The sequence below is a fragment of the Bombyx mori genome, chromosome 22, assembly GCF_030269925.1.
Source record: "Bombyx mori chromosome 22, ASM3026992v2".
NCBI classification, from domain to species: domain Eukaryota; kingdom Metazoa; phylum Arthropoda; class Insecta; order Lepidoptera; family Bombycidae; genus Bombyx; species Bombyx mori.
In genome coordinates this window covers 7,882,014-7,897,727 of record NC_085128.1, presented here as the reverse complement: position 1 = coordinate 7,897,727, position 15,714 = coordinate 7,882,014, and the positions used below count along the sequence as shown (strand labels likewise).

Sequence of the window (15,714 nt, the reverse complement as noted above, 5' to 3'; positions counted from 1 at the left end):
TTTTATGAAAAATGATAATATGGAGTGAAATGAAATGAAATGACGATAATTAATTTGAGACATTAATCAACTGGGGTGAAATTAAACGTAATGAGATGAGATGATATGGGATAAAATATAATCTCAGTAAAACGGTGGTCATTTACTGAGATTTTTTAGTAGACTTTTTTGCGGCTTTGTTTCGTTTTCCCACATTTGTGCACTTTCACAGATATTAAACGATTAATAATCACCTTTATTACGCATTTAAACCTGAAGAAACACTAAATAGACAAAATAAAACAAATCAATACATGGAACTACAACTTGGAAGGCTCTTTGGCAGGAACGTGAGGAGTGAAGTTTAATAAATTGTTTTATTGTGTTCATTTGGTGCTTCTGCAGAATTTAACGTGTTAAAGTGGTGACTTATAACCCAAACCAATTAAAATATATACTAGTAGTAGTGATATGGGTGCGAAGGTATAACTGCATGGATAAACTATTTTTAATAGATTAAATTAAGTAGTAGGTCCTTTATTTAAATATTTATAAATTGATCTGTAATAAGCCTATCAATTTTATTCTTAAAATCGATTTATTACAATGAAATTAATTCGATTAATTAGTAGTTTAGACAAAATAGTGGTTTTTGAACTTCCGTGGTCTTTTTTGTATTTCCCGAGAAACAATGCTCAGTGATTTTGTCACACAATTTGGTCTACATAATTTATCATTAATAAATTTTAGTGAATTATGATTGTGTGTAACTTGTGTGAAACTAAAAATTAGAGTTCAAAAAGCATATTAAGCATGTTCTGAATTATACAGGGTGTATAATGGCTCAATCCGAAACGTGGCTATAATATCAAAAATGTAGATGAAGTCAAAATTAAAATTATAATTCTGTTGTAATTTGTAATTTCATACAAAAACCAATTTATTAATTGTTCCAACTGTTCGATGGCAGCCCTGATTTTATAAAGTCAAAGTATAATGTGTGTGTTTTAATTAGTTAACATCACGTCCATCTTTTTGAGCTCGGAGAACCCACTCAATTAGGCACTATGGCATTTACTTCGTTTTCGTATAACTTCCGACTTCCGAAAGCAATGCGAAGTTGTTGGGATGTTTACAATAATTTTTACATTAATATGATTTTTACAATAAAATCACTTTTACGTTCAGCACGCACCAAGGAGGGCCTAGTGAAAGCGATATCGCAGTCTTCAATTCAATAGTGCATATTTGGCAAAGAAAAACATATTCTGTGCGAGCACTCAATTCATACGATCTATTAATTTTACGTCCAAGTGGTACCGACTGGTGCTAGATCGTCTTGTGTGCCCGCGCGTATTTACTACCGCCTGCCTATTCCTGCCGTGAAGCAGTACCTAAAGCATTTCGGTTTGAATGGTAGGGAAGTTGTTGTACTTTAAAAAGGGAGACTTAGAACTCATATCATAAGGTAGGTAGCGGCATTCAGGTTATTAATGTCTATGGGCTCCGGTAATCACTAAAAACTAGGTGTTCCGCTTGTCCACCCATATAATCAATAGTCTATTTATTGAATACATTTAAGTAATACAAAAGTAATCTATAAGTATATTTCAGGCTTAGACCGCTACACCTATCTAAAGCTTTATAGTATTTGATTTGATATTCTAGATACCCTGTATAGGTATTTAAAAAAAACTTATTTTAACATTCTATAGCCTGTTAACGTGATCTTTAACAGGCGGTTAACGTGAACGTCGATGATCTGATATTTTCCACTATGTTATGGATATTCTAATCGAGTTCTACGCGGAACGGGATTGGGTAAGGGTTAGGTACTTAAAAAGTAAAATCACTAGAAGTATTTGTTTTATATCACTTTTAGAATAGAACAATCAACAACATAATTTATGTTTTATATACAAACTTATAGACTAATTTTAAATTTAAACAGATGATAAACATTAAGACGACAGACGTTATTAAACAAAAGGGAACATAGTTTTGAGTATATTGCAATAACTTAAAGCGATCCTATTTACAATCGTCACTCTGTAACAGCATCACAAACACAAAAAAATCAGTTGTCCGCTTTTTAACGAAAGATAAAATGACACATCTCTTTTAAATCACATGTCTTTTAAAGCTTTTCACTGCACTAATACTTTAGGAGTAGTGCTTGAACGAAGGGAATTCATATAAATTCACTGGTAAAAATAAAAGTCCTTATTTGTGTTCCATTTTAAGAAACGAAGACGAGCTCCTAGTCCTTGTAGCTACCTCCCGCAGTTGTCATAGAAGCTTGCAGAACCTCTATTGGGTATCTCGGCGAATTCTCTTTTTAGTGTACACAATTTACTACTAAAATCAACATTTCTTTTCCTGCAATATTAATTAGACTTGGTTTAAGAAGCAAGACTAACAGCGTATCTTAAAAAAAAGATTATCTGGAGTTGAATGAACTACCCGGAGCAAGGGCGGATTCAGCTTTGGCGCCAGGAGGGGGTCACATAATCAAATTTTCGATGCGCTCGTTCCCAAACGCTTGCCATCATACAAAGTTATTATATTATATTAAATTAATTAAATATTGAAGGTATGTAGTTACATAAAATCTGTATAGTGACAATCATTCGCCGTTCCATTCATTCGCATTCTCTTCCGTGAGAGAAAGCACCATGCCTGCATCAGTAAATGCACTCACACCTATTTCGGATTATCGTTCAACATTGATTTTAATATTTCATCAAAATATATTTTTGATTTAGGTATTTAAAATAAAATGTTTTATGGTATATAAAATTTACCCTCTCGATGGTAATTCCATTTGATCAACAATGACAGATTTGACATATAATCGATCATTACACCACAGGATGCAAAGGGATCGCGGCTCTAGTACATTCATGTCGTACTCCCACGATAACTCCACCTGTAAATGTAGCGTTTAATATGGTTAAGTGACAATGCCTGTATTCGATTTTATAGTAAAGCAAATAAATGCAAATTAAAATTGTGTTTTTTTTCCTACCTATTCTGGTAACCTCGAGGGGTTATTCTAGATTCACCGCAAAATGAAACCCGCAAAATTATAATTTGCGTAATTACTGGTGGTAGGACCTCTTGTGGGTCCGTACGGGTAGGTACCACCACCCTGCCTATTTCTGCCGTGAAGCAGTAATGCGTTTCGGTTTGAAGGGTGGGGCAGCCGTTGTAACTATAATTGAGACCTTAGAACTTATATCTCAAGGTGGGTGGCGCATTTACGTTGTAGATGTCTATGGGCTCCAGTAACTACTTAACACCAGGTGGGCTGTGAGCTCGTCCACTCATCTAAGCAATAAAAAAAAAAGATCCGGCGAGAAACTCAGTGGGCTGTGTCTATGGGTTAATTTACTCGTCGAGCCTTTGTCGCAAGTGACGGGTTCGGCGAGGACGGTGACCGGTGCTTGAGGTACCTAAAAGCACCGTTAATGGACTGGGTGGATCCGTAATGAAGTGTAAACTGCGTAAAAACTGATGCTATATCTATTCCCTTAAACCTTCCTGTGGGACTAAAATTTGTCATATTGTTATCTTTTATATCACAGTTTTTAGTACCTACATACACTACGGATGTAGAAAGCCAAATCATTTTTTATTACCTACATGCAAAGGACCGTTTGTTATTTATTATTGCTCGATGCAGGAATATTCAACTAATGCCAAGGAAATGGAAAGTTTCCTTCGAACCGAATTCATCTCACTCACATCCCAGATACACACATATACACACACCAACAACCTTATATAATATCAGGAAAAAAAATATCTGGATGAAGATTGGCGCGAAAATGATAACTCGAAATTTAAATGTGATATTAGTGTCGCTGTATTTATTTCGATGTCATGATCGAATTCTTTTAACTTAATAACATACTAATTGCTCGTACATGACTTATTACCACCTATTTGGGTATGATATCGTGTTGATTAAAACTAACAATAAATTACACTCACACAAAAAAACATGGCTTGAAGAAATAATTTAATTGGCCTAATACTGTTTTTAGTCAAGGACGCTTATAAAATGAAAATTAAATGAAATTAAATTGAAATGATTTATCTCAGAAACCAGTTCATATGTGTACATAGAATCATTAAAATGTTATTAAATAGCTGTTAGTGGGGCATCATAGAATATGCTTTCTCTTTCCCAAGAAAATATTAAATTACCTAACATACTACTTATTCAATTTTATAACTCTCTTTCTCTCTCTCTTTTACTGTACTCTGGTTACTTTGTACTGGGTCATCATCATATAAGACAGGTCCAGTGTGACGACCACTAGCGCATCCTCAAGTTAAATCTAGTGGAACGTAATAACCTAATCTTCTCATCATGTTTTCTTGGAATGTAAATAAATTATTTATTTGTCGGCTATTTTTTTTTATATCGGTATTTATTTACCTTCCTAACTTTACCACCCATATCCATTGGATGCGTAACAACAATGGTGTAAGTGCTGCCGTGTTCTAACCTGAAAATGTGGGAAATTTATTAAAATTTTGATAACACAGATTCTATAAAAATAATAAGTTAGAAACGTAAATACTTAATTTTAAATAGAAACAAATAATTGACATAATGGAACTCAGTTTGGGTAGCGACGATTATTTCGAACTTACTTTACATAGTTGTTTGGTGTTAGGTCCATACCCCTAATTACTCCACGGTCAGATAAAAGTGCTACCTTCAAAAACCCCTATGAACATAAAAAAAGAATAAAGTGAAACTCTTTGTTCTGAGTAAAAAATAATAATATTGAAGATTAAGGAAGGTCTACCTGGACCCAAGATTCAGCTCCTTTAGGATTTGCTAGTTGAATGGTCACTCTATAGTGTCTCTCTGAAAAGTTTTAGAAATTTAGAAAAACAAGACCCTCATATAAACTTTACTGTTAAATTTGCAAAGTAGGTTGATACTGTACAAGATAACACATGTAGACTAAGTTTATTTTGGAAATAAAAATAGGCTTAGATTACATAACAATTTCATTCCAGCAGTGTAAATTGCATTTTGCGCATGAGTATTTCTAACTTACGGCAAAACGGTTGTTCTTTGCCGGTACTGAGGAAGTATTTAGCCCCAATGGTTTCATGTTCTTCAGATGGGTATACCTCGTTTTCTGTCAAATTGTCCCTGTTCGCTACTAGTCCTGGAGTACTGTCTGCATGGAAACTGGAAAACATACTAATTTTCACCAACCGCCCATAGTAATAAAATAGTACTTTTACTCGAACAATTTTTTTAAGTAACAAATTGTAAAAAATATAATTAGCATTGAATCTATGAAAGTACTAAGAATAAGTTAATTACCCCATAACAGCGCAACCATGACCACAGTGGAAGCATTTTCCTGCCAAAAAATGCTGGTACGATGGGCATTGATGCCCTGAAACATGTTCCGTCGTTATAAATGTATTCCTGTAATCGAATAGGTACAATTCGTAATAAAATGTACTTTCAACTCACCTATATAGGCACATTTTCCATTGATCGATTCTGTAAACAATTTTATAGCTCTAACATGGTTGCAGGCTACTAAAACCCTTGAAGCTTCCTCAAGGCCCTGCTTGACTAGAGTTAGCGGCACCAGTGGCCCCTCTGTGAGATCGCAGCCTGGTTGTTCTTTACCATTATTAGGATAAAAATCTAAATGGCCCACTGGCTGCGACATTCCGTATCCTGCCATAAACACAAAATCTGTCGCACGCGCAAAATAAACTGGTCGATTAATTAGTAGAAAAAAAACCGCACAAACGTAATAAATACACCGAATATATACCTACAAATAATATTAAGTGATAGTAGCAAATTAGCTCATGATACATATTTACAAAGATATACATAATATGTACATAAATATTAATAGAATTGTTAACGTTCAGCAACTTAGCTTAGTTAATGACGCGAGTTTTATTAATTAAGGTGTAACGAGTAATATTGAATAAAAGCGATGTGCGCTTATGTATTGAAAAATATTTTTTTTACCTAAAAGGAAAATGCTCTTTCCATCTGTATGTATGACATCGACCAATTGAGCATCCGTTGGATCCAACCTGATGTGTGTTGGCATTCCTTGAAAGTAAGGTTCTGCTGGATCGAGACCCGTTATTCTTCCTAAACCCTAGGAAATCAGATGCTAAATCAAAGATAATATGATAGCTCAATAGTGGAATAGTTTAAATTTTTAAAATCGAACGATTCAAGTTTCTTCAAGCAGAACATACAGGATTTTTAACAACTATGTAGTCAATAGTAGATGAAACACAGATCGTATCAGTTACTTCACAAATTTTGCTTATATATTTACTTATATATTTAAAATAAATAAATAAATAATAAGTAATTGAGTTTTTTTAAGAATCATAAATGTTGACACCTCTTTGTTTATATTATTTTAATACTTTCGTTGTTCTTCTTGAAAAAGGCTTGATCTACATAATTACCATTATTCACCACTTACTTGTATACGTTCTCCAGCGTAACCAGCCGTGTGAGCACCTAAAGAGTGTCCTATTATGTGGACATCTTGAGGATTTAATCCGTGGTCTTTCTGTAAATTACCGTAGTTGGCGCTTGAGTTTTTTGTGGCTTAGCAAGACATCTTTTTTGTTTTTTATTGCTTAGGTGGATGGACGAGTTAACGGCCCACCTGTGGTTTTTAAGTGGTAATCGGAGCCCATAGACACCAGCAAAGTAAATTGCGCCTCCCATCTTGAGACCTGAGTTCCAAGTCTCAGTTTTATAGTAAAACTGTTGCTCCACCCTTCAAATCGAATCGTGTCACTGTTTTTTCCCGTACCTAATCGCTGGTAGCCTGAGGGGCTATTCCTCCTAAGCAAGGCTTAGTAAGTGAGATCACCGGGCTTAGCCTGGGAGGACTTGCTAACAGTAGCCTTAGCAAGAGCATTGCTTCGTTGAATATAGCACTGGCTCGGAATCGCGTCCCATTGAGAAGATTCGGCGAGAAAATCGGTGTGGTCGGGTCGATACGGCCAACTTGATCGTGAGTGGTTACCGTCGCCCATGGACTTCAATAATGCCAGGGGCAGAGTCAAGCCGCTGCCTACGCTGTGCCTATTTTGTACTGCTGTTCATAAGAGCTTTTAGTATTATTAGTAATTATTTTATATTCACATGATCAATATCAAGCGCGATGAGTGTCGTTCAAAAACGGGCGGATTTTTTGTTTGTCACTCACAAATAATGTAATTAAAAGTGTATTTACCTCTAAAGTATTGATAAAATGAGCGATTTCTAAACCCACAAGCCTTGTATTTGCTGTAGCCTGGGTGTAGAGCGGTAGACTCCCTCCCGCCCAGTCCACAATAACAACGTTAAAGTCACCGGCTTTTACGAGTTCGTCTTTCATTTCACTGACCTGAAAGTTACAATTAATGAAACTTTTAAAATCTGGTTTATTGTTAACAGTTTATTACAAGTAGATAGTGCGCAATGTTCTTTATTTAATGTTCTTATTGTAGCACCGCTACATCGAATTTTATGAGTGAGAAAGAAAGTAGCCGATGACTGAAGTGGAGTACGAGAGACGAGAACTCTGTCTTACTTTTACTCCATTCCGAACCAGCGATGGGTTTAGGCTCAATGCCGCCCTGGGCGCTTTTTATCACGCCGCCCTTAATGTCAGAAATTTTATTAATTTTGATACTTTTGAAACATTTTTATTTTATGTTTATAATAACTTTATGAATTTTTTTATTAAAATTAATCTGAAATATTGGCATTTTATACAATTTTGCAATTTTTAAAATAAATTAATCAATCATAAATTAATTATTTAATAAATCATTTAATATCTGTGGCGGAGTTTATTTGTGAATTCGCAAAATATATGTCGTTCATTTTTCTGGAACGAAGGAGTTATATAGTTTATCATACAGTTCACACTTCGACTGCTATATATCTATGAATTAAATACCAGCAAAAGTGATGTTGTGCCGTGAGCGTGGTGCGGTGTCTGCCATAACTTAACACTGCTTTCGGATATTTGCCTGACACTCCCTCCTATTGTAACTCCCGTGTAGCCAGAATCTACAGAGGTGTCCACCCAGGGAATTCACAGTGATCTTGCACCACAGTTGATTATTAAATATAGAAACACGGCAAACATGCTTAAAACCAACCCAATTAGAAAGCGGTGTATCGATGAATCCGTGTACGATCATCTTCGTAGGTTTCTGAGGGTCGAAATTCGATTTCACTATCGTCTTATTCACATTCACGTTCAGTAGTTGACCATCAGTCGGGTTCTTCTTTGTATACAAAATGAACCTGTTGAAAATGATGTGTTAAGCGTACGAAGATTGTTTTTTTTTATGAAAAATTCTAACATTGGTAATAATTGAGTATTAGTTTATTCAAATATGAATTTTTGCGTATATAAACATCTTGTAAATGGAAATTGTTAATCTAATTGTAAAATAAAATCATCGGAATTAGTCCCCAGTCAACGAATCCCACAAATTGTAATAGATCGTTAATTTGAATGTGTCGATCACTGTCTTTTCATTATTTATTATACCTGGTATTGATGACAACTCGTGGTAACGGAAACACGTTGAAGGGACGATGAATCAGGTGATACCAGCTCCTTGTAATGTTGAGACAACCCAGTTCATCATAGCATCTTGTTTCATTTTCAACTGCAATTAAAAACGAAATGGAAATAATTAAATAACGTAATCGAATTGTTTTTCTTTCCTTTTCAATTTATAAAATTGAAGTGTTGTTATTCAAATGTGGTGTTTATTGGTGGTAGGACCTCTTGTGAGTCCGCACGGGTAGGTACCACCACCCCGCCTATTTCTGCCGTGAAGCAGTAAAAACTACTGGACTGATTTACATGAAATTTGGTACACAGATAGTCTAGAGCCTGAGAAAAGACAAAGGCTACTTTTTAACCTGATAAAAGCTTTGTTAAGGGTTAAAAGGGGAGGATGAAAAGTTGTATGGAATTATCGGCATTTTTAGAGCTAAAAGCTTGAAACTTATTATACGTAACTATATACCCAAAACAATAATAAATAGAAAACTATGAGTGTCGAGTAAGAAGGAAAAGATCTGCTATCTGCGAGCTATTTTTGCGTGCGCCGTAAAAGCCGGGCCGCAAAAGTGGGGTTACATGTATTAATGTAAAATGGAAATGCTCATCTCAAATAGTCCTACAAAAAAGCCCGTGACAGCATTTATCTATCTAAGCTATTATCGTCAAAATAGTGAACCGTTAATATAAGAACAGCCATTTTTATTGTGTTTGTTACTGTCAAGACCAGATTTGTATAAAAGAATATTCAATAAGATCAATAATAAATTACAGTTCCCGAAACGAAGCGACGGCGGGTGGCTAGTTCTCAATAAAGCCGGAGTATATTATATCGGTTTGTCTGAAATTAGTAACGATTTAATTATATTTACACATTAACCGACTAAGTACAATTTGCCCCTGTGTTACATATGCCGGAGACACAAAAGAATACGAAATATCTTTCACAAAGATACTAACTCAGATCTGGAATCAAATAAACAATTAATGTTTGCGGTTCATAGGCGAATAGGTGTTTCTATTTAAATGTTACAGATAAGTAACCATGCAATTGAAAGATCATTCATAATTACTTATTGATTACGAGATAGAATGATTGTTTTTATGCATACTGCTTCTCACTTTCGGTTCTTATTTAATTGTTTCAGGCACGCGCGTTTTTAAACTGACAACATAATCATTACTTCAAATAAATCATTAACTTATATAAACTACTTTCGCTTAACTTCATTTGTTTTCTGTTATTACGAGTTATTAAGCTTCAGACATAAAAAAAATTTGCTCTTCAATGGTTAGGTTTATTTGTTTATTTTTGTTTAGTATAAACCAGAGCGAATGGACATCACCAAGCAAATAGCGCTGCCCACTTTGAGACACGAAACCCAAGTCACAATGATATTGTAATACTATCTATCCTTCCCTTCACACCACGTAGAATAGGTACATAAATGTAGTAAAGGAAAATGCCTAAGCTTTTATGTTTTGTTCTTGTGTTGAATAGTTTCAAGTTTTAAAATTTTAAGTTTACGATAAGTCCATAATACTAAAATGATAATGTATTTTATAAATTAAAAACAGAAAAACCAAAACTAAAAAAATAGAACTACACATAACGATTAATTTCTCTAAAAATGATTTTGATGAAATCGCCGATACCTGATGATAGTATATAATTTTCGATAAGATAAAGATTTCCAAATCAGTTTATAAATGAATGAGTTCTAAGCTAAAATGTAACGGAATTAATAACTTTCTTTAATGTCGGTTAAAAATAATAAAAACTAGATTAAGAGCACCCGTATAAGAAAGAACATATAAGAAGTAAATGAAGTTCGATAACTATTGACTGCAGACATAGACATCCCACAGTTTCTGGGCAAAGAAATATCAACGTTATCTCATTCTCTGAAATCTCAATTCTGATTATAATATAATTTTATAAAGTTCATGTAGTATACGTACATGGTAGCCATGGTATGTTGACTTCGATTCTATCTGATCTTGCCCAGTTGAAGGGGTCAAGTATTCCACCAAACGCTGGCTGCAGACCTAACAGGATACACCACAGCATAACTCGAAGATGTCTGTCTGTGAGGTGAAGTCTGCGCATTGGGATACCTGTAACATAAACGTAAATATGACGGTTCAATAGCTTCTGTGATATTCTAAAGTCATCGTGGCCTAAAACTTTAGAAGCCTGGTGCACTCGTATCCAGCGATACAACTTTACCAGTGTTCGAATCTCGCTAGCAAGTAACACATTTTCTACGAATATTTTATATGTAGTTAATAAAAGTGACTTCCACGATAAAGGTTTGACACCGTGTACTAAATGCAAACCCGTTAAAATAATTTTGCATAATTATTGATAGTGCGGCGTATTCTAAGCCTGCTCACGCAGATACTACTAATTCGTTAAAACCTAGCACAGCCGCCATACTATTACGATTGAGGCATAAAATTCATGTCTTAAAGTAGATGATGGCTTTGACATTCCGTTGTCTATATGTTACTCATTATAGACTATAGACGAGTCATTATCCACTTAGTACTAAGTGTAGGTTTTTTAGTACCAAAAGTTCGTCCACATAGCAATAGAAAAAATCTGTTAAGTAAATTTGACAGTTAGTATTGATAACAAACAGATGCTGTACCTTTATCACATTTTATTCTCTGTCTGGTCTTTAATAGATACATGTTTGGTTGCAGCTTATTCGTATTGGTTTTTATACCGAGAGAAGGAAAGTGAATGTCATGAGCATAGTTTTGATAATTCTTCTTCAAGAATAGAATGATCGAGTTCCCTTCCCTTTTGTCCTATTTAATTTTGTTTGGGTCGATATCGCTCGTCGAATGGTATGCGGAAGGTATCCATGCTCACGTTTCTTACGCAATGTGTATGTGCAAATGTAAAGCGTAATTATGGTAATCGTTTTCTTAACTAAAAAAGAAAAATCTCCGTTTCATTTGCGTTCTTTGCAAAATCGCTAATGATTTAGTATATGACAAATACCAACACAAAAAGGTCAATCATCGTTTTAATCTGTTCTTAGTTAATGGTAAGTTGTTTCTGGAACCCGTACACAGTTCAATGTGTCTTTTTGAGACTTAAGATGGGATGTTTTTGTTCAGTTGGGCCGTTTTACCATAAAACTGAGACTTAGAACTCATGTCTCAGGGTGGATGGCGGCGTTTACGTTGTTAATATCTACGGGCTTCGTTAATCAATTTACACGAGATGGGCTGTGATCCCGTCCACCGATCCAAGCAATAAAAAAAATCTATCACGTGAATATCGTTACCTACTTCAAGACACGAGGTCGAGTTTTTAATTGAATTGTATAACGGCTATCCCACCCATAAAACTGGAAAGCGTGGCCGCTTCATGGTATCTGTCCGTGTGGGATTCCAATGCACTCTTCCTCTTCTTCTCTTCTTTCTTTCCTATTACCCTGTGCTAGGGTGTACGGCTCGAATGAAATTCTTCCATTTGCAGCTCCTAACACGACATGCCCAAGACATCCAGTTTCCGCTCTACTGAGCGACGCCAAGTTGTCTGGGACGGCCTCTCTTGCTTTTGCTAGAATACTTATCAGGTCAGTGGAACAAAGGATAGGTGGGTATCGGGGCTTTCTTAATGTGTGACCAATGCAAAAATGCCACTACCGCGTAAGGATCCCCCTCTCCATTGGTGTCTACTTGGTGATCTTCCATAACTCGTTGTTAGTCATCGTCTCAAGCCAAAAAAAATTTAACATTTGACGTAGGCATTTATTCACAAATACAATCAAAGCGTCTAATACCAGTAAATACGTAAATAAATAAATAAAATTTTTTTTATACACGTTGTTATTACTTCGTCGGGGAAGTAATTAGTAAGAACGTTATCATCATCTTAGCCCTTACAGCCCAGGGTGGTCCTTAGTCCGATCTTAGCCTCTCTCTCCAGACTGCTCTGTTCAGACCTTTTTCCTTCCAGATCCTGACACCGATAGCTTGATACTACACTTTGATAGCTGCCTGTAGCATTTAGACGTCAGCATAGTGGTGACGCATGATACGAGAATACCGGAAGTCTTATAAATTCGACGACGACGATTTCAGAAAAGTTTCAATTGCATTCGAACAAGGGCTTAGATAAATGGATTTACATTCGTGACGTAGCAGTAAATTTTCTATGAGGAAATGTTTCAAAGCACAATGAAGCGGTACAGTCGAAAAGTAACCAACTCTTGAAAATAAATAAACGTGATTCGCTACATGATTCGCTATTTCTGAATGACTTGAATGCGTTTAATAAGTATTAATTATTAATAATTGTGAAAATATGTTATATAATATTATGTACAATTATATATTAATAGGAAATACGGTATAGTAAATATAAAAGGCAATCAAATATGTTATTACAGACCATATATGTAATTTGCAACCAACGTAAACTAAACATTCAACGTTTACTTCTAGGTTTAATTTAGTAACTTTTTTTTTTATAGCTATGCATAGCTTGTAATGTTAATTATCTATCGATATCTACATTATACGCTGCTTTTTGCTGAGAACCCTTTGTTTAATGGTTAATGCCGGAAAAAAACATTTCACACTGTGAATTGTAAACACAATCTATTACCTACACAATCTCAGCAAAACACCTTGAAGTTTTTAGGAAGCATACCATTGTGGTATGAGGATTGTTGAAATATATTTTATTGTTAAATTTCTGGTAAATATTTAATAATAATGAACAGAAATGTAAGTTAGCTATGAATCACAAATTTTAAGTAGTACTCGTACATATTCAGTTTTAAGTAGTTGAAGTAATGTTAAAAAAATCTTTTGATTTATTAATTACCAAATGATCAAAAAGGTTTTGCCTGTACGGTTCTAAAGCTAGTAGAAGGGTATGATTATAAATCCTTCAGGGTGGAAACGACTACAATGATGTTCTTCCACCGAACGCGTATTTTTTATCGCTACATTTTTTTTTGTCAGGAGGAAATCGCCGCCCTTCCGCCCTTCTCTGGGGATGGCGGGCGGGGTATATCAGAGTCGATCTGACTAAAACCTCCTGTTGCTCAGGGGGAAAGTGAAGCGTTTAGTGCGGAGCACATCTCTCCCATCACCCTCTCCCTCGGGACGCCGGACTGGCGGTCGTCGGCGCCACGACCGCCAGCCCTCTCGGTCGGCAGACTGCCGGAAACCCGCCTAGATGGCGCCGGTTAGAGTGGGTTACCCTACGGAATACCCCGCTGGGCCAGAACCAGCGTGGGTCGAGGATAGCCGGCCTTCCATCACCCGGATGCTCTTGCGTAAAACGCGTGCAGAGCAGCTTGCACGTTGTCTTCTTAGGCCCCCCTCGCCGGTCCCCAGACCGACATGTGAGGGGGACCCGAAACACTTAGAGGGCCAGGGCTTGGGCGAGATCCGCCTCCCTGGCCCCCGCTCGACGGCGGCGGAATTGTGCGTCTCTCACGCGCCCCGCCGCCTCCTTCTGCGAGATGGTGCACTCGCAGAAGTCGAGCATCGCCTTCCACGACTCGTCGTCGCCGAGCATCGATGCCACAACACTCGGCAACGACAATCGGTTCCTATTTTTGCGACGAGGACACGGCGCCACCCCTCCCATGCGGGGCAGGCGACGAGCGTATGCTCTGGCGTGTCCAAGTCGCAACCACACTGGTGGCACTCTGCCGTCGGCTCGGCTGTGATCCGGTGCAGGAACTCACCGAAACAACCATTTTCACCGAAACAACCATTTTATCGGTACCTACAGAAAAATTGAGATAGAAAATCTTATGGCTCTGAAAAAGCTGCGGGATTTCAGTTCTCTATGTACTGTCTACGGTATGTCTACGGTAACCACTTAATGTGAACCATGAGATCGTCGTCTGCCCGCGTGAGCTAGTCGAAAAAGCTAATTAATATCTTTAATTCGATGACAGGCCGTCGAACAACAACCGTTCAGACGATTTACTTTCTCTTGTCGTCTGAACGAAATAGAATTAATTGTGATACGAAGAAAAAACCGGAAGGCTAGCCGTAGAAAGGCACCAAAACCATTTTGTTTGTTCTCGATAACTAGACGAGTTCACGATACACATGGTGCATATTAAGTGGTCGTCTGAGTCCATTGACATCATATTTTCGTTTTTTTTTTTATTATGAACACTTGTGCTTAGAATTTTCTACACAGGTTGGAAAATTGAACCTTATAGAAGGCGGATCGGATGCGGAGCAACGTGCACAAAATGTGGTGCTGGTGTAAAGTCTCTGTATACCATGGAAAGTACACTGTACCAACGATTCCATATACAGTTATCTTCCGTTTTCCTTCGTAGGGTTTTCTAATACTTCTGATTTATCTAAGGGGTTTTTAGAGAAACTATACATTTCAAGCTAAGTCGTCGTAGGACGTAGACTTAGGACACTGAACCCTAGCGTGTGTGTGCCACTGTCTGCAACTCACAGGACATAGATAAGTGAAACAATTCAGTCAGTGATAAGATTTTGTACAGAGGTCATTACTACCAATTCTGAGGACAAAGACGCTTGGAGGACACTTGTTCACAAACGACCTTCAAAAGGAAGGATTAACGTTGGGTAATAAAAAATTAAACCTCTACTTCACCAATAATACGGGAAATTTTAACTAATTTGGTAGGGCGTACTGTAAGCTCCCATGGGTAGTTTGTTTTCAGCGGTGAAGAAAATGTGCGTTACGGTTTGAAAGGCGGGGATGGCTTTATGCAGTAAAATATATACTTCAAAATCATGTCTCAAAGTGGAGGGTGACATAAACGTCGTTATATGGGCTCTGATACTCATTAACGTCAGTTGAATTATTCTTCACTTTGTCAGTGTAGCTCATTAAGTAAAGAAATTTCGCAGTTTTATTTTGCCGAGTTGCTTTTTATTATACTATGTTGTATCTTTGCAGACGTTGTTCGTGGACATAGTTTAGGTATGTATTTATTAGAAAAAAAAAAAAAAGTATCTGTCAGAATATTAAAATTTGTGTACAACATACTTATTCGCATTATTCCAGACTAGTAATGGCTTATTCATTAGTGAAAGAGATTAGTGACGACGATAATTTATCAGTATATATACTATATATATATATACTATG

General features: G+C 36.5%; 1 protein-coding gene across 2 annotated transcripts in view; it reads right to left on the bottom strand.

Annotated features, from left to right (window-relative positions):
• Positions 1 to 1,828: 1,828 nt before the first annotated feature.
• Positions 1,829 to 15,714, bottom strand: part of LOC101737746 (pancreatic triacylglycerol lipase) — a 38,218-nt gene continuing 24,332 nt past the window's right edge. Inside the window, exons 2-15 of one of the 2 annotated variants that reach the window (XM_021351807.3) lie at positions 10,548 to 10,703; positions 8,565 to 8,685; positions 8,167 to 8,314; positions 7,251 to 7,403; positions 6,486 to 6,575; positions 6,011 to 6,146; positions 5,492 to 5,704; positions 5,336 to 5,411; positions 5,061 to 5,197; positions 4,803 to 4,864; positions 4,645 to 4,721; positions 4,427 to 4,496; positions 2,784 to 2,908; positions 1,829 to 2,358 (exon numbers count right to left, since the gene is read on the bottom strand). In XM_021351807.3, coding sequence (XP_021207482.2) covers positions 2,253 to 2,358; positions 2,784 to 2,908; positions 4,427 to 4,496; positions 4,645 to 4,721; positions 4,803 to 4,864; positions 5,061 to 5,197; positions 5,336 to 5,411; positions 5,492 to 5,704; positions 6,011 to 6,146; positions 6,486 to 6,575; positions 7,251 to 7,403; positions 8,167 to 8,314; positions 8,565 to 8,685; positions 10,548 to 10,695 — 1,662 coding nt within the window. In that variant the 5' untranslated portion in view covers positions 10,696 to 10,703 and the 3' untranslated portion in view covers positions 1,829 to 2,252. Of the gene's footprint in view, positions 2,359 to 2,783; positions 2,909 to 4,426; positions 4,497 to 4,644; positions 4,722 to 4,802; positions 4,865 to 5,060; positions 5,198 to 5,335; positions 5,412 to 5,491; positions 5,723 to 6,010; positions 6,147 to 6,485; positions 6,576 to 7,250; positions 7,404 to 8,166; positions 8,315 to 8,564; positions 8,686 to 10,547; positions 10,704 to 15,714 lie in introns of both variants that reach the window. The other variant, XM_004931866.5, reaches the window with a different exon arrangement.